The 19,604-nt window shown below is 35.2% G+C and overlaps 1 protein-coding gene across 1 annotated transcript in view; it reads left to right on the top strand.

The window, feature by feature from the left end:
• The window catches only part of LRP1B (LDL receptor related protein 1B), a 1,704,605-nt gene that overhangs the window by 1,046,187 nt on the left and 638,814 nt on the right, over positions 1-19,604 (top strand). Inside the window, exon 21 of the mRNA XM_054723549.1 lies at positions 11,471-11,653. Within this exon, the coding sequence (XP_054579524.1) occupies positions 11,471-11,653 (183 nt within the window). The remainder of the gene's footprint in view (positions 1-11,470; positions 11,654-19,604) is intronic.

Raw genomic sequence — 19,604 nt, 5'->3', positions numbered from 1 at the left:
TTTCAGTATTAGGTTGGCATTTGTGCACCATTAATTAATTGTTATTATCTGCATCCTAAACCTTTCCCCAAATAACTCTGCTACATAAAATAATCCACTTAAACCACCACAACCTTCCTGGCATGGAATATTCACTCATATCAGAATCTTTCAGCACGGCACTGTTATTGCTGATATTCATGCCCTTGAAGCAGCTGTTCTGTGAATCATAAACAGAATTTAGGACATTTTACACAGGGGTCACCAAATCTTTTCTATAATGGCTCAGGTAGTAAATATTTTAGTCTTTGCCTATTGCATCTATCAAGTCCACTGTTTTAGCACACACAAAAAAAGCCATATACTATATATCCTCAAATCATGACTGTGTTCCAATAAAATTGTATTTATAAAAAATGGTCGTGAACAAGAATTAATATGCAGGTCATAGCTTGCTGGTTGACCCTTTATATATATATAAAAAAGTACATAGAGACACATTCTAAAGGAGCTATAATCCTGCATAATTCTAGATGCCCTAGTTCCAGTGACCATCAAATTTATTATGATACAAAGTTAAAAAATAATGGGGAAAAGAAAAGGCCAATGAATGAAGAAAGAAACCATTAATTTTTAAATTATAGTCTTTGGCCCTCGCTCAGATATATATATATATCCATATGTATATCCTTATACATATTATTTCTATATAATAACTAGAGGCCTGATGCACGAAATTCATGCAAGGGGTTCAATCCCCGCCACCCCGGTGGCCCGGGGACCTCTGCCGCCTCTGCTGCCTCGGCCCCCACTGCCTCGGCTTCGTCCAGACTAATTAGAATATTACGCTTTTATTATTATAGATGTTATACATTAAAATATCAAATCATGTCATCTTTAAATTCTTTTTCCAGTAAATATATGATGCCCACTGTGAGCTAGGCATAGTGTTATGCCAAAAAATAAATTCCAAATGTGATATATCCACATTGCAATCTGTTTTACTTAATATTTGACATCTAACATATCTGTTAAGGAGATAGCTTAATTTGAACAGTAAATAGAAAAAAAAAATTCTCAATTTTAGCCAATTCGACAGATTAATACATTCTGGTCACTTGGATTTAGATAATGTAGAATTCCATCACTCCCATGATATAGTCAATTCTAAATGGAATGCTCCTGGTAGAGTTCCAGATATCAAAACTTAAAATTTTAATGAACTGAAAACAATGTTTTGTTTCATAGTTTTCACTTTAATGCTTTAACTTACTGGGGGATACTTAGTATGCTAAACTGAAAATTTTTTTCAATATACTTTTTGAGTGTCTACATGTCTATGTGTTTTTAACACTAAAAACATTTTTGTGTTAAATATAATTGAATGTATGCTTAGATATCCATATATTATTTTCCACTTCCTTCTATTCAACTTTTCTAACTGACCCAGATAGTGAACATTAAAAATTTCAAATATTTTCTGTTTTATTATGAAATTTGCCACTAAGTCCCATGTACTAATAAATGGTTTTAGTAGTCTCATACAACATTTTCTCAGGATAATTTTCAGCAAGGGCAACATATGGGGAAAAAAAAATAATTTGTTGGAATAGGTGGTAAAACACACACACACACACACACATACACACACACACACACACAAATGCCATTGGAAGTGTGAAGTGTGTTGAGGTAGGAGGAAAGGAGGGACAGTGAGAATAATAACCAAGAGATATGGCATCTAAAATCTGTACGACCTGTGCATGGTCAGCGTCCAATGGTGAGAACAAGTTGATTTAAGAAGTAGGCCCTAGACTTGACTTCATTGTCAATTAGCAGCTGAGATTATTGTACCATTAGGTAGGCACAGCCCCTGGGGAGCCCATCCCACATTACATGTGGGAGAGCAGGACAATAGACCACCACTGACCCCAACCCAGGCTTTAGGCCAGCAGCTCAAGGGCTAAGGTAGGTTTAATAAGCACCACTCTCCTGAGGATTTCTAGAGACCAGAGATAGCCTATCTTCCTTTGGAGAATGGTAAGGGTCCCCACAGACAGAAGCAGGCCAAGGTTATGTCCATACCTTGTTGGTAAATGAAATAACTATTGATTGATATGCTGCCAAACCTAATCTCAGTCTTTTCGGGGCAGGAGGAGAATATCTAGAAATCTGGAACAAACAGCTGCCACGGGTGCAGGAATTAGTCATCCGCAGTGATTCATTGCAAAGCTAGGAACAGAGCAAGGACTGACACATGGTAATTATAGGAAATGAGGGGAAGCTTTGCAATACCTGGTGGTTTTTACTTTTCAAAGCATTTTACAGTGAATGATAAATTATAATATAAACACCATTAAAACAATTTTTAAAAAGTTTTTCTCCCCAGATTGGTCTTACAATTTAAATAATTCATTATATTTGCCATACTATTATTAGCTATTTTCTCAGGAGGGCTTTAAATTTTCTTATAAAACAAAATATATTCTGACTATTTAAAAAACAACATATTTTTTGCAATCTTTATTTTCACAATTTTTAACTTTAGGAGGAAAAAAAAAAAGCCTGTCTCTATACAGTTGCTAGTCTTTTAACTGCAAATCTTTAGTCACCGTGAATTCATTTAAATATTGAGATAAATTCCACCATCGGTTGCCACATTTTCTCCAGGGCTCTGCATTTATTTATTTATTAGATTCCCCAAATTGTATGCATGGTTTAAATAGCTGCAGGGCAAAAATACAATAAAATTGCACTAGTTGAAAATATAACCAGCATCAGCAACATGAAAACATAACAGTAAAACAGCATGAGCATATACATATAAACATAGTCATCATTTTAACACTCCATTGGGACAAGCTGTATTACAAAGATAGATTGTGTGCCAAGCCCTGAAGCTTAAGCAACTGGGGCTCTGGGGACCCACCCAGTCCTGGAACTCAAGTTGGAATGGTCATCACAGGCTCCTCGGAGAAATGCAGCTTGTCACCCAGGGGAAAATCAACAACCGTTAACGGAAGCTTATTTCATTTGGCACAGTTAAGGAGAAATACAACTCCATGATGGTTTTCTGTTTTTTTGGCAGAGGACAACATTTCTAAACACCAATACATACCCAAACCCAATAGACATTAAGAAATAAGTTTAGGGTACTTTTAATTTGTTGTGAAGGGGTGGGATGAAAAGAGGGGAAAAGAAGAAACATAAAAGTGTGTGTGTAATAGTCTACCTCACTTTAGTATAAACTTTGAATAGTCAAGTGAATGAAATAGATTTATATTCCTTATAAATCTAAGGAATCTTGGAGATGTTTCCCCTTTCTATTTATGGTTTAAGTGATTCAAAAGTGATCTACGTAAACTGGATATCTAAGCATATCCGAATCTAGCTGAAGGCCTTTCTGGATTCCCAGTTGCCGTTAGGGTTAAATCCAAACCATTTAGCATAGCATACAAGGCCATTCAAGGTCTAGCCATGGCCTCCTTTTTCATTTTAACTTTATCCTCTCTTGGCATCACACACTACACAAAATTTTATGACTGCTGTTGACTTTGTTCAAAATATATTTTGTTCAATGCCACTTTTCCCTCTGTCTGACTCTTCATCTTGATTCAGAATTCTCTCTCCTTATCCTCTGTCATGGAATTCCTGAGGTTCCATCTGAAGCCCCACGTGTAGTTAGTTTTCCCTGTGCATGTTCTCATGATGCTCTCTCCTGCCAAAGCACTCATGACATTGCTTTCGTAACTGAGAACATTGCCTACTCACCTGTATAGCCACTATTTTATGATCTTTTCCAAGGCAAACAGTACATCTTTTGTTTTTCACCTGGACTCCAGTGGAAGCCATTTCCTACTTCCACTCAAGCATCATCACATTCATTTTTCAATATAACAACCATTGAGAACTTTTCATAATATAGATTACCTTATATCATCATAACTCCTGTTTCAAAACCTCTAGTACACAAATATCATTGAACTTATCTTACCATAGGTGTTGATAAAGCCGGAAAGATCCAGCCCCTGCCTCCTCTCAGATCTCCATTTACTCACACACACTCATTCAGGTCCTTCTCTTTCTGCCTGCTCTTGTTTTCAACCTTAACTTGCATGGCTGATTCTTTCCCTTCATTTTCATCTCATCTCAGATATTACCTTCTCAGAGAGATCTTTCTAATCATCCTTGTTAACATGTCCTAAATACACGTCTCTTCCTATGATCATCATCGAGGATGTTTCCAAAATATTTACATTTCTTCCCTTTGTCTTGGGACACAATAAAATTGTACTTCCCCGAAATTCGTGGTTAGGTGGGACCAACATGATGGGGCCCCACCCAGTGTGATTAGCTTTGACTAACCAATCGTGATCAGAGGAGACATAGGTTTCTTCCTCGGCAGCATTCCTCTGATCCATTTTCTTCATAGCACTTCCTGCTTCCTGGACTACTCTAGTTCATGTGCTTCTATAATTATTTATTAAATGCCTACATGCTTCTTTCTCCCCTCATGTAAGTTCTGTGAGAACAGGAAAGTCTCTCTCTATCCTAATGCTTGGAAAATGCCTGAAACATTGCAACAAATATATGTTTAAAGAGCAAGTGAAGGAGTCATTGAGACCAATATACTCATCATAAAGATCATGAAACTAATTTGGCATCTCTCTTCCCCTAACTAGATGTGTATTCATGGGTAACATTTCTCAACCTTTCTGATCCTTTAAACCTTTCTTTTTCTTCCCAGGCAACCAATTGAAGAAACAAGCCCAAAGAGGGTAGACTGCCTCATGTAACTTGAAATTTATTGAGATCTTTTCATAAGAGACAACATTTTACCATTACCTTACAACAGAATAAAATAAATATTATTAGAAAAGAAATAAGCTAAACAGCAGTATTTACATATTAAAAATACATATTAAAAATAAATTAATTTATAGACACTTTCTATTATTATATGAGCTAATTATTAAAATTTTCTTTTATTCTTGAGCTTCTGTGAGAAAGGCCTTACCAGAAGTTAATAATGGTACAGTTGTAGAGAAGGCAGGCTCTGCAGTAATTATGAGAGCTAAATCTCATCTCTGCTACTTGTTATCTATATAACTACAGTCAAATTGCTTTGTAAAATAATGAAATCTTGCCATTTGTAATGGCATAAATGGACCAAGAGGATATTATGCTAAGTGAAATAAGTCAGTCAGAAAGACAAATACCATATGATTTCACTTATATGTGGGATCTAGAGAACAGTGTAAATGAGCAAACAAAATGGAAACAGATTCATTGTTACAGAATGCCAGTGGGACTTGGTGAAAAAGGTGAAAGAGTTGAGAAGTATAGATTGGCAGTACAGCATAGGGAATCCAGTCAATAATAATGCAATAACTATGTCTGGTGTCAGGAGGGTACTGGAAATATCAAGTTAATACTTTGTGAAGTATATTATTATCTAACTGCTATGCTGTACACCTAAAACTAATACAAAATAATATTGAATGTAAACTGTAATTGAAAAAATATATGTTTAAAAGACTATTTGAACATTTACCAAAAAAAAAATTATTATTATTATTTTATAATTTCTGTTTCTGTGAAATGGGGTGGTCTCAATAAGCACTTTCGTGTATTTATTTTTTAATCAGACTCAGAAGTAGATGAGTGATCTTTTTTTCACTGGGTTTTAATCCATCTAATTTAATTAATTTGAATCTTAAGCAAAATTATATGCCATACACATGCCAGGTATATGGCATGGAGATAAAGAGAGAAGTGTGAAATTGGTCTTGGCATTTCTTTTGGAATCTGCCATAAGAGTCAAGAAAAGCTCTGACTCCCTTCCTCAGGAAGAAACATACAAAGCATCATGTAAAGTTTCTATTTTATAAATCCTTACAACCTACCCATGAATTTCTTGAGTCTACAGACACCAGAATTAAGGACCTAATCCTCGATAGTATTCTTTCAAAATGAAGTGAATCTTAAAGAAAATTAGGGGCATTAACAGCTGAAGTATAAACAGGAAGGCAAGCCAGGTTGGGGAGGATAATATAACAGAGACCAGGAGGCATATACATTAGGGGTGTGTGTGTGTGAGCATACAAACAGGAGAGTAGTATCACCATTTAGATTTGAGTGTTTATAATGGTATATTCTTTTTCCTTCCTCAGACTCCTTTTAAAACTACTGCCATCTGGTTATTTGTGCTGCCCCTTAGTATGTGGTATAACAGCCCACAGAGGTTTAGACACGGTTAGCTTAAGAAGAAAAAACAAAAAGGAAAATAAATGCCTTAGGGAAATACCACATTTTAAATTTATAAGATATATGTTTATTTACAATAAGGAAACAAGTGAGTGGTTTCACCTATGAATCACAAATAGATAAACCCAACAAAGCAAATAAAATACAAATGGAATTATAAAAAAAATATATCAGACAATAGCAGCATATTCTCTCCGTCCACAGATTCTGCTTTGATATTTCTGACTACAACTTATTTTGGGCTGTAAATAACATTGAGCTAAAAAAACTAGTCCTCTAGATATATAGTTGACATACCGCTGAATCAGGAGAAGCGACCCTTTCCCCAAAACAACAATTTATCTGCTGTAAGCCTCTTTTTGAATCAGATGAATCTATTTAGATTTCTGAGTTTGCATAATCTTCTTCTTGAGAATTTCCCATTGTATCATTGAGATGGATAAAGAACATGATTTAAAAGAAGTAGACCTTTGAAACCAAATCTGGAATATGTGCAGAGTCAAAAGATTAATCTTACAATAATTAGATAAAACATGGATTTTTTATTATTATTGTTGACATTTTTGAGGTAACATAGTTCTTAAAGAAATAAAGAATGGGTAGAGGAATATAAATTGGTACAAAATTTGATATATGCTATTTAGTTTTACTTAAGGTAATAAAGTGTTTTCTAAATTAGATCATTTTAAACGCACAATATGTTGTTTCTTTTCAAAATTTCAATGCATATCATTATTCTGTTTATTTATTCAAGTAGCCCTCTGAATGTTTCCAGAAATAATTTAAGCTATAACCTGGAAATATTAGAGGTTATAAAGAGGAAGGATTTAAACAAAGGTGGAATATGGATGAGTAATATAAGTAAATCTGAGAGTGAGATTGCTTCAAACAAATACATATCATGAAAAATGATCCATAAAGTTGGCTCTAAATTCTAAAAAGCAATTGAAAAGAGAGAAGCATGGTGAGTTTGAGGATTATTCACAAATATCAATAAAAAGGACTCATAAAGAAGAAAACCTAATTTTTACAAGAGAGTAATATTACTAGCAATATTGAAGCCAGCGTGAACTAAAAATGTTCCACAGCTTTCTAGAAGTAATTCAGAAACAAAAGAAAATGTAGTGAGCAGTTGACCTATTGCCCACTTCTACCAAGGAGAAAAAATGTGCTAGGGGGGGAAAAACAACAATAGAAATGACTATATTTGTCTTTTCATGATAATAGGGGACCTATGAATACAATTCGGCCCAGCCCCATGTAAAGTAGGTAGCACTAGTGCTCTGCAAGGATGCTGGTCCAAAAATCTTACTTTTCAAGAAACTGGAAAATCTAGATGTTTTTGTTTTTAATCTCACCCAAGGATGTTTTTTCATTGATTCTTCTTCTTCTTCTTCGTCTTCTTCTTCTTCTTCTTCTTCTTTTTTTTTTTTTTTGAGAGAGAGAGAGAGAGAGACATCCATGTGACAGAGAAACATCAATTGGTCGCCTCCTGCACAAGCCCCTACCAGTGAAACCAAAATGTGGGATGTTGAGTTCCAGTTCATTGTCTCAGGAAAATGAAGAATGAAGTTAACAAATACAGTGGAATGGAAGTTTACTGGGAGAAGCCAGTCCTGGAAAAGCTGTGGCTGGGGTTCCAGGAGCAGCCCAGTGTCCAGAGCTTCCCTTTCATGTTATAGTCAGGAGTAGTTTGGCATCCGACCACAGGAAGGGAAAGTAAAACCCAAGAACCCAACTAGTAGGAGTCACTAAGACACCCCAACTGGGTGGGGAAGGAAGGGTGTGAGCCAAAGGCATGAACTTTATTTATTTATTTATTTATTTTTTAAATATATATTTTATTGATTTTTTACAGAGAGGAAGAGAGAGGGATAGAGAGTTAGAAACATCAATCAGCTGCCTCTTACACACCCCCTACTGGGGATGTGCCCACAACCAAGGTACATGCCCTTGACCGGAATCGAACCTGGGACCCTTGAGTCCACAGGCCGATGCTCTATCCACTGAGCCAAACCAGTTTTGGCAAAAGGCATGAACTTTAAAAATGTATGGATATTGCTAAGACAGGCAGCTTGCAGATAACCAATCCCAAGGATGTTGCTAAGGCAAAATTCTTTGAAAGGACCAATCAGGAACTAACAAGCATATGTACAAAAAAAGCAGGGGAACTTCCTCCTCTCTCCTGGCACATCCCACAATGGAGAACGGATGATCCTGTTGCGGGGGAGTGCATCCCTGTTCCCACATGGCTTATGGCCAGGTGGGCCTCCACACATGGACTAATAGACTTGAATTAGCTCAGTTCCCGCCTATCTACCCAGCTTCCGTCCGTCTCCTCACCGGGACCTGGACCCAGGATCCAGCCTGCAATACAGGTACCTTTATAAAGGAAGTCAAACCTGAGATTTGGCCTGAGGGCTGACGCTCTAACCACTGAGAAAATCTGGCCAGGGCAAAAAATGTAGAGTTTTTAAGAAAATTTTCAGATTTTTAAAAAGTCAATAGTGTATTTGCCGAATTATATGTACTGAGCAGCAGATTCAATATATAAGTTGCCAGTCTTCACTCTTATTTTAGACAAAGGAGAAAAATTGATAGGCTATACTTCCCATTATTTATTATTTTAAATCACTGAGTGACAGTTACCTGAAAGACAATGTTTATATGTTATTGGTGAGCTCACACGGCAGATTATAAAATTCAGCGGATCTAAGCTTGTTTTGTTTTGTTTAAGGAAGGTTAAGTAGTAGGAGAAAGAACAGAAGACCATGCCGCTGCATGGAAGGTGGCTTCTTCACCATAGATTTACTTAGCTCAATGGATCTTGGAACTCCATTTGATTATTCTCCTTTCTTTTTCCTGAACACTGAAATCACATGATTTTCAAGTTATCTTTAAAAGAATACTAGGCTTGAAGATGTCACAATTATTTTTTTAATTATTATTTTTTTTCAATTATAGTTTACATTCAATATTAGTTTGTATTAGTTTCAGATGTACACCATAGTAGTTAGACAGTCGTATATTTTACAAAGTGTTCCCCCAATATTTTCAGCACCTACCTGCACCAGACATAGTGATTGCAATATTATTGACTATTTTCCCTGTGCTGTACTTTACATCCCTGTGACTATTTTGTAACATTAAACCAACCTCAGCATCCTTTACCACTGTAGTGGTTAGGCCATACTGTTAAATTGGGTACTCTGCAGATACTAAATTAAATATAGTGGGAAGTTGCTATATCAAATTTCATATATATCTTCCAAATGTGCAGAGACTCTGCCATCTTTATTGATTGTGTGTACTCACTCATTTTGTTTAATCAAGAAGTCTATATATCCAAAGTCAGAAGGGTTTGGATAACTAGGAAACTAGAAAAAAGAATTGGCTGGTTTTGCAAGGCATTACATAGCCAGCCTAAAATCAGGGCCTTCTCTATAAACTGGGTGTAATTATTGTGTTCTTTTTAAAAATTTTTAAAAAAAATTTTTTAAATATTTGCATTTATTTCAGAGAGGAAAGGAGAGAGAGAGAGAGAGAGAAACATCAATGATGAGAGAGAATCATTGATCACCTGCCTCCTGTACTCCCCACATTGGGGATTGAGCCCACAACCCATGCCTGTGCCCTGACCTAGAATCCAATTGTGATCTCCTGGTTCATAGGTCGATGCTTAACCACTGAGCAATACTGGCCAGGCATTATAAGTGTTCTTAACAGAGGTTACTTTTGGAAATTAGTTTAATATGTTTTCTCTAAACTTGAACTCCTATTTTTTACCAACAGATTTACTCGTGCGTTTTTGCTTCAGCGAGGATATTTTTATTTTTGGTTGTTTGTTATTTCATTACTATTCTAGGAATGAATACTTGGGAAGTAGAGTCAAGAGTCAAGGCAATTTTGAGCACCTTTATAATACTGGACCACCTGACATTATAGTTGTTGGACATCTTTAAATTAGGAACCAAACTATTTATATCATAAGCATTAACAGCATTACAAAATTGTGTAGTTATAATAATAATTTACAGATATCCAGTTTATTTCTTACAACTCTGCAGACATTCAACTTTACAGGTGAACAAATAAAGCTTTTAAAAGATTAAGTAGCTGCCTTAGTGATATAATTGTTATTTTTAGCTTTGACCTAAATGATCTTAATCTTAATTCATAGTACGAGATCCCTATCAAACCAGCACATTAAATAATAGGTAACTCACATGAGCCTGTTTCAAATTCATGATAATGTTATAGAATAATTGCTGTTATAGGTATGTAGATTAACTGCTGAATTAGCTATATAAGACAATAAATTTATTACATTAAAACTCATGTATAGGAACATATATTCTAAAATATTTTACAACAGAATTCAGAGCTGCTGGCTACTTTTATCTCACAAAATTAAATTTTAATAAAATAATTACAGTCAAATTATTCAGTTGTACTATGAATCATCTATATCCCCAACATTTTTATTTCCTTATTCTTACTTATGCTTACCAGAATATTTTAACCTATATTTTTTAGTTATCAGGTTTTGAGGAATATAGTTATCTGAGTACTGTATAAATTATTAATTGATAAATTGACTTTGAATATATAGTGCCTCATTAAATTCTGATATGTCTGCTGTGATTCTAGATTTACAATCTTACATCCTAAAGAGTTTGTGTTTATTATGGGGTCTCTTTATTTTCAACTTTTTAAATGTTATTCTTCAAAGATTTTATTAGCCAGAAACTACATATTATTTACTTAGTTTTCTCATGAGTTCAAAATAAATTAACTAGAGAAGTGTCAAAAGATCAACCAAAGTCAACATTTAGAGTAGAATGTTAAACCTCTTTTATGTGTCAAAGAGAATAGCCTTTCAAAGATCTAATTTTTAATACATTAATTGAAATTACAACAGAATAGTCACACATTATCTTACTTGTTCTAAACTTTTTTTTTTTAATGTATGTGACATTTTCAGGAACTCTTTGGGAGATAAACAATTTTCTCTTGTTATTAATGTTTCTGAAATGAATTTTAAAATACTAGAGAGTATTATAGCTATTAAACAACTGTTTAATAAAATGTAAAATATAAAAAGTAAATATATATTCTCTCTACCATCATAATAATGTTTAAAGAAAAAAAATATTATCAAGGAAAATAATTTCTCTTCTGGCTTCTCCCCTCTCTCTCTCTCTCTCTCTCATTTCTATTTAAGAGATTCGTTCTCCTGCTGGTTGTAATGGGAATGAATTTCAGTGCCATCCTGATGGAAATTGTATTCCTGACCTGTGGCGTTGTGATGGGGAAAAAGATTGTGAAGATGGTAGTGATGAAAAAAGCTGTAATGGCACCTTACGACTGTGTGATCACAAAACCAAGTTTTCCTGTCGGAGTACAGGTAAGCAGAACATTGGGTTCAGCATCTGCAATGGCTTCTCGGTTGTAGAATCCTTTTAGATCATCCTCAGTCTATTTCTTATCTTTGTAAGAAGTATTGTGTTTCTTCTAATAGGTTGTTCACATTCTATATGTTACAATAATAGTTAACATTTGAAAATATATTTTTATTGATTTCAGAGTGAATGGAAGAGGGAGAGAGAGATAGAAGCACCAATGATAAGAGAGAATCATTGTTCTACTGCCTCCTGCTCTCCCCCTACTTGTCATTGAGCCCGCAACCGGGGCATGTGCCCTAACCTGTAATCAAACCATGACCTTGTTCATAGATGGATGCTGAGCCACACTGGCCAGACATTATAGCTAACATTTTTTAGTTTGTCATTGTTCTAAGAATGTTCTCTACATGAACTTATTTCATCATGTCAAATCACAATGAGAAACTAAGGCCAAAAAAGTTTTTAACTTGCTCAAGTTGAAAAAATCCAAAAGAAGTTTTAACTTGCTGGTTCACAGAACCTGCATGGCGGAACTGAGAGTTTAAACCAGGCAATCTGGATTCAGAGTCTAGAATATCAGAGTCCAGCAGGAGACCAATAGCAAAACCCATGGACATAAATACATTCTCACCATAAAATTTAATGAAGATGACAAGAAAGGAAAGACAAAATTATTTACAGTTTTTTCAACTAGTTTTCTAAATATGATTGTGCTATTGCTGGATTCCATTAGAATGAAGGTGATAACTGTCATTCAGACCTTTGATTTGTTTTGAAAGAGTTGCTAAGGTTTTGTTTATTTCTTTTATGAAGTTATTCTATTAATATTATTTTTCCCTTTTGTTTTCTTACAACAGTAGGTTTCACCTGACATGATTAATTAACTTATTTCCCTCTCTATACCAGATAATTGAGTTGAGGATTAGAGAAAAATAGATCACAATAAACTATTGTGGTATAATTAGTGAAATAGGTAATACCATCCAAATAACCTATGGAAAGAATTTTCTATGGATTTCAGGATATGTTCGTGAATCATCTCTGAAATTTCTTTTTATTGTGAAATTGCTTTGAGTTGCTTAAATCATGAGCTCTTAGAGATTTATTTTGCTCTCTATTAAGTATTTGAAGCAAAAGGTGAGACAAAAGTTATCACAGCTGTGATTAAGCAAACACTCTGGAAACCACATGGTCCATGGGCATTCAAAGTTATAAAAATGAATCGTGTTGTTTTTCTTAAACACATATTCTGGTTACAATTAAGCATTCAAATAAGAAATAAAAATAATATAAGCTAACATGGACATAGAGAAATAAGTATTTCTGATGCCCATTCCTAGTGAGGGAGTTGTGTTTCCAAAATGAAAAAATGTTCCAATACTGTTTTTCACAGTTATGTGATTCTTTTCAGTTGTTAAATAAAGAGTCTTAGTTTGGGGGTTATTACTTATATTTTAATCTGTAGCTTAAGTATAGTAAAGCACAATGTTTCAAACTATTTATGGAGCCATAATTTGCAATTAGTATGCATATTTATAATAGACATTTATGGATATTACAGACATTAAAATGAACTACAGATATAAGCATTGGATTATAAATATGTGCACATCTATAATCTTTTTTATATTTAAAATTTTATTTTAATCAAATTCTCACTTTTATAAGCTAGCATTCCTTTAAACTACCCAAGATGTTGAATTGAAGTTCATATTTATTTTCAAAGATTTCTAAATGCTAGCTTGAGCATTTAAAAGTCAAGGTAATCAACTTATATTGGTGGTTAAAATGTCTTTTCTTTTATACATAATAACTTGCCTCTTATTAGCATTAAATATATACAAATGCTGATGTTTATTGCTATAAATAAGAGAGAGGTAAATGAAGTTAAAGTACAATGTAACCGTTATCATTTAACATCTTCTACCCTCAACATATTCTTTTTTAAAAAGAATCTTTATTGTTGACAGTATTACATAGGTCCTCCTTTCCCCTCCATTAACCTCTTCCAGCCTGCTCCCGTACCCCCATCCCAGGCTCTCACCACCCCATTGTCTGTGTCCACAAGTTATGCATATATGCATACAAGTTCATTTGTTGCTCTCTTCCCACCTATCCTCTACTTAAAAGAACGTATTCTTCTTGATCAAGAAATATATCCTCCTACATCAAGTCTCTCATACCCCAGAACAGATATTTGTAGTTATATTTTAGTTAGTGAATTGGGGGAAGAAATTTTAAGTCTACCATTAATGGAAAAGATTTTCAGAAATGCCACTCTTCAGATTTGAAAAGGAAAAACAACATTAGCTATTATATAGTGATAGAAAGGTCATGAGCTAAATAACTCCTCAGCTGTTGATAGGAAAGTAAATTTGACACATCATGCCCAAGTCTAGAAATCCATTTAAAGGAAAGCAGGAGTGTATAAAAATATATGCATAAAGATTTTCAATACAGCATTTTTAATAACATAAAACTGGAAATAATGCACTGCCCATTTATAGGGGAACTAAATAATTACAGCTCAGTCACACAATGAATTACTTTAATGTCATTAAGAAGATTTAAGAAAAAAATGCATATGAAGATGGAATTGTAAATTCATACTTTAAATCCTGTCTCTACTGCTAAAACACATAGAGGTGATGATAAAATATAACTGGAAAAAATGAGAGATGTGTAGCCTTATTAACAAACAAAATATATCTCTGATTAGCAGATATAAAACAAAATAACAAATGGTGAGCGACATTGAAGCTGGGTGCTGCTTTGGGTTGGACATGGAGGCCAGGAGAGATGGACAGGTGTTCAGATCTGCAGTTGTCCATGTTCATATCTGAATAGAGGGAATAGGTGACTAGAGAAAAAGAGGGAGAAGCTCCTACTTGTACAGTCTCCTCTTTTAATTGGCTCTCTTTCCGAGAATGGTGATAGATTGGTAGTGACCCCATACACCTTTCACTCTAGATTCCTTTGGAAAAGCCATATGCATTTCCAGTCAGGGTAGGGTTAGGGTTAAGGATGATGTGATCTTTAGCAAAATAATGTAACAGAACTAACTGACAGACTTGGTGATTTAACTCTGACAGTGGTTTCATAAACATTCTATTCTGTTCTGATCCTTTGTGTAATGAAAATCCACTGTGAGCTTCTGTGAATGGCAAAGCATTATTCTTTTCTATGTTTAGATTGTTTTGTTTTCCTTTCATTATTATAGCAGTAAATACAAAGTGAAATGTTGAATTTAATCATTGTTAAAAAATCTATCTGGATAATTAGAACTAAAAATATCCTACAATGGAATAATGATTTTGTTAGAATTATATGATGAATTGTGTATGAAGAATTTCTAAACACAGCACTATTTTTTTCTTCCTGTAATCAACCCCATGGGATACTTTTATTTATTTCTGACAAAAATAATATGGTGAGCTCTCCATTGCCAATGTGCTGTAAAGATAATAGAATGCTTTGCATATTGTTTCTTATGAGCCTTGTATATTTCTCTTTGGATTCTTCCCAGTGGCAGTTTTAAACCCTTTGCTGCATGCTTATTCTTCTCTCCCTTCAATCCTGTCTCTAAAGAAGAATACTCCCTCCATATGTCCAGAAGGGCTCTTCTATAGATATTGATCCTTTGCCCTTCTACTTCCCATGGGAACTTAGTCACTTTTCTTGCTTATGTCTTCAGTTTTATTCTCTACACAAATTTTTCTTCTGCTCTATAAATATACCTAGTCCAATTACTGCACAAACATTTTATTAGTTTTCCCTGTCTCCCTTCTTCCCTTTATTAAATCACCGTTGTAGTACATTGAGATGCCTTATCTCTCACTCATTCCTTCACTGTTTGTAATCTAACATCCAGTCCCATCTTTAATGGAAATTGCTGTTTCGGTGATTAACAGGAATGATATTTCAGTCCATACTTTTCTCATTCTTGAGTCCTGATCTACCATTTAGTAATTACATGAGTTCAAATAAATTATTGAACATCTCTAAGCTTCAATTTCCTGATCAGTAAATTAGAGATGATAATAATCAATATAATATATAAAAAATGCCTAGAACAGTACATGCTTAATGAATGATACCTTGAAAGATTAATACTGCACTCTGACTTCTTTATCTGGAGCACATGTCCTCTCCTTGAAACCTTTTATTCTTTTATTACAGTTTTATTTATTTTTATATTTTAAAATAATTAATTGATTTTTAGAGAGAGAGGAAGAGAGAGGGAGAGAGAAACATCAGTGTGAGTGAAACATTGATCAGCTGCCTCCTCCACTCAACCTATGGGAGATCGATCGAGTCAGCAATCCAGGCATGTGCCCTGACTGGGAATCAAACTGGCAGCCTTTGGGTGCAAGAGCCACATCAGACAGGGCTTTTGTGTTCAGTTGTATTGATAAATAATTCTGTACATCACTGTATGAGTTTAAGGTACACAGCATGAGAGTACATATATTGTAAAATATATTTTCATACAGGTAAAATTAAAAAAGAGGAGATATCTCCTTGTTATGAGAACTCTTAGAATCTACTTTCTTAACATTCCGATATATCATACAGCAATTTAATTATAGTCATTATAATCTTTTTTTTTTTTAATTGATTGGCTGCCTCCTGCACTCCCCCTACTGGGGATCAAGCCCACAACCCAGGCATGTGCCCTTGACTAGAATCGAACCTGGGACCCTTAGGTTGTCAGGCTGATGGTCTATCCACTGAGCCAAACCAATTAGGGTGACACAAAGTTTTCTTTAATTATTCTTTGGGGGAAAGGATGCCAAACTTCCACTCAATTAAGAGAAATATTTTTATCAGCACAGAAGTCTTTTTTATTTTTCCCACTTATCATGCCATGAATTCATAGGGAATGGGTTCCAGCAGCTCAGGCTCCTTCCCATTGGTTCTCACACAGTTTGCTTCTCTGGGTGGAGCAGGCTGATGCTTCAGTGGAACCCCAGGTACCTTTCTCTCTGGCTTCCTTCTTTTTCCAATCATTTTCCTTCACACATTTCAGGAAACTATCTTGGCTCTTAGAGTGATTAATATGCTCACTACGTACATTAATTCTCTTGGCAAGAATCTTGCCCTTGACTTGCTTGTTCACAACAATGCCACTGCATGCTGGGTGACATTGTAGACTCTTCCAGTTTTGCTGTGGTAATGTTTGTGGGCATTCCTTTTAGAACAGTGCCCATTCCCTTGATGTCCACAATATCATCTTTCTTGTAGATTCGCATGTGGGTGGCCAAAGGAACAACTCCTTGTTTTCTAAAAGGCCTAGAGAACATATAGCGGGTGCCTCTCCTCGTTCCCTTTGTGTTAGTCATTTTGGCGAATTACTGGAAGATGGCGGTTCTGGACGAAAGGCCATTATAATCTTACTAGAGGCCCAGTGCACGAAATTCATGCATGGGGGAGGATGGGTCCCCTCAGCCCAGCCTGCACCCTCTCTAATCCCCAGGATTGGCCCTAAACCAGCAGTCAGATACCCTCTCACAATCCTGGACTGCTGGCTCCTAATCACTCAGCCGCCTGCCTTCCTGGTCATCCCTAACTGTCTCTGTGCCAGCCTGATTGCCCCTAACTGCCCCCCCCCATGCCAGCCTGGTTGCCCCCAACTGCCTCCCTCTACCAGCCTGGTCGCCCCTAACTATTCCCCCCTGCCAGCCTCGTCGCTCCCAACTGCCGCCCCTGCTGGCCTGTCGCCCCCAACTTCCCCCCTCTTCTGGCCTGGTCGCCCCTCACAGATCCACTGCTGGCCTGGTCACCCCACGCAGCCTGCTTGTTCAGTCGTTTGGTCGTCCCTCACTAACTCCCCTGCCGGCCTGGTTGCCCCACACAGCCTGCTGTTCAATAATTTGGTCATCCCTCACTAACCCCTCTGCCAGCTTGGTCATAGGCAGCCATCTTGTGAGGGTGTGATGGTCAATTTGCTTATTACCTCTTTATTATATAGGATTATAACTGGAAGTTCTTACATTTTGACCACTTTCCTATAATTACCCTCTCACCTCTGATCTCTTTTTCTATATATTTGGTGGGATTTTTAAAACATTCCATATATAAGTGAGATCTTCTAGTATTTTCTTTTTCTCTGACTGAAACACTTAGCATAATGTCCATGTTATTGCAAAAGGTAGGATTTCTCCATTTTTTATGGCTAAATAGTATTCTAATATATATATATATTTGTATATATATCATTTTCTTTGTTTAGCCACTGATGGACCCTTAGTTGATTCCATGTCTTGGCTATTGTAAATAATACTACTATGAACGTGAGGTTACAGATATCTTTTTGAGTTAGCCTTTTTATATTCTTTGGATGTATTCCCAGAAGTGAAATCGATGGATCATATAACAATTCTCTTTTTAATTTTTTGAGGAACCTCCATGCTGTTTTCCATAGTGGCTGTACCAAATTTGCAATCCTACCAACAGTGCACAAGGGTTCGCTCTTCTCCATATCCAAGCCAACATTTGTTATCTCTTGTCTTTTTGGTGACGGCCATTCTAACAGGTGTAATATGATATATCATTATTGTTTTAATTTATAAGTCCCTAATGACTAGTGATGCTGAGCATCTTTTCATGTACCTGTTGGCAATTGCTACAACTTCTTTGGAAAAACCTATTCAGGTCCTTTGTTGTCCTTAGTTTTTTATTGTTTTAATATTGAGTTGTATGAGTTCTCTGTGTATTTTGGATGTTAACTCCTTATCAAATATTGCTTTCCCATTCCACAGGTTGAGTTTTTAATTTATTAATTATTTCTTTTGCTGTGCAAATATTTTCATTTGATGTAGTCTAACTTGTTTATTTTTTTATGCTTTGGGTGTGATTTCCAAGAAAGTCATGCCAAAGAGCTTTTTTTAATGTTTTCTTCTAGGAGTGTTATGGTTATAGATGTTACATTTAAGCCTTTAATACATAGTTTGTATTGTGTGTTTTTGAGTGATGTAAGATAAGAGTCAAATTTCATTCTTTTACATGTGAATATTCAATTTCCACAGAACCATTTATTGAAGAGAATGTCTTTTTCCCATTGAGTATTCTTTGCTCCCTAGTCAACTCTAAGTTGACCACATATGGTTGGGTTTATTTCAGGCCTCTCAGTTCTGTTCCATTGGTCTATCGGCCTGTTTTTCTGCCAGCTCAATATTCTTTTAATCACCACAGCTTTATCATACAATTTGATCAAGAAGTATAATACCTTCTGCTTTATTCTTAGCATTTCTTGGGCTCTTTGTGTTCTTTTGTAGTTTCATATACGTTTTAGGAATTTTTTTTCTCTATTTCTGTAAAGTATGCTATTGGAATCTTTTTAGGGGTTGCATTGAAACTACAGATGTCTTTGGGTAGTATTGACATTTTAACAGTATCAATTCTTCTACTATGAACATGGAATACCTTTCTATTTATTTGTGTCTTCTTTGATTTCTGTCATCAATGTTTCATAGTTTTCAAAGTAGAAATCATTCAAATCTATTAAGTTTTATTTCTGTGCAATTTCTTGCTTAGGATGTTATTGTAAATGGGACCAATTTATTTATTTCTTTTTCAGGAAATTTATTGATGGTCCAGAAACCTTTTCTTCTTATGAAGTCTCACATTGGATTGTCCTCTTTATTTGCTTACCAATTAGATTTCTTTTTTGTTTGTTTTGTTTTATGATCATTTATCCTTCTTTCTCTGACTCTTCCTTTTATATAATTTAAAAATATTTGTTGAATACATAATATGTATCAGGCATTGTGTAGATTTTTCTCTTAAGTTTTTGTTTTGTTTTGTTTTGCTCTTTCTCATCTTTCTGCGAGGTATCTATAACAAACTTTTCTCTTCCCAAAGTTTCAGCTATTACCTACAGGTAAACATCTCCAAAATTTCTGTCACTGAAAATTGGCTTATGTTTCAAACCCATTTTTTTCAATCCTATGC

The sequence above is a fragment of the Eptesicus fuscus genome, chromosome 11, assembly GCF_027574615.1.
Source record: "Eptesicus fuscus isolate TK198812 chromosome 11, DD_ASM_mEF_20220401, whole genome shotgun sequence".
Classification (NCBI taxonomy): domain Eukaryota; kingdom Metazoa; phylum Chordata; class Mammalia; order Chiroptera; family Vespertilionidae; genus Eptesicus; species Eptesicus fuscus.
The sequence above is the reverse complement of the archived record's forward strand: the minus strand, read 5'-3'. Positions and strand labels throughout refer to the sequence as shown.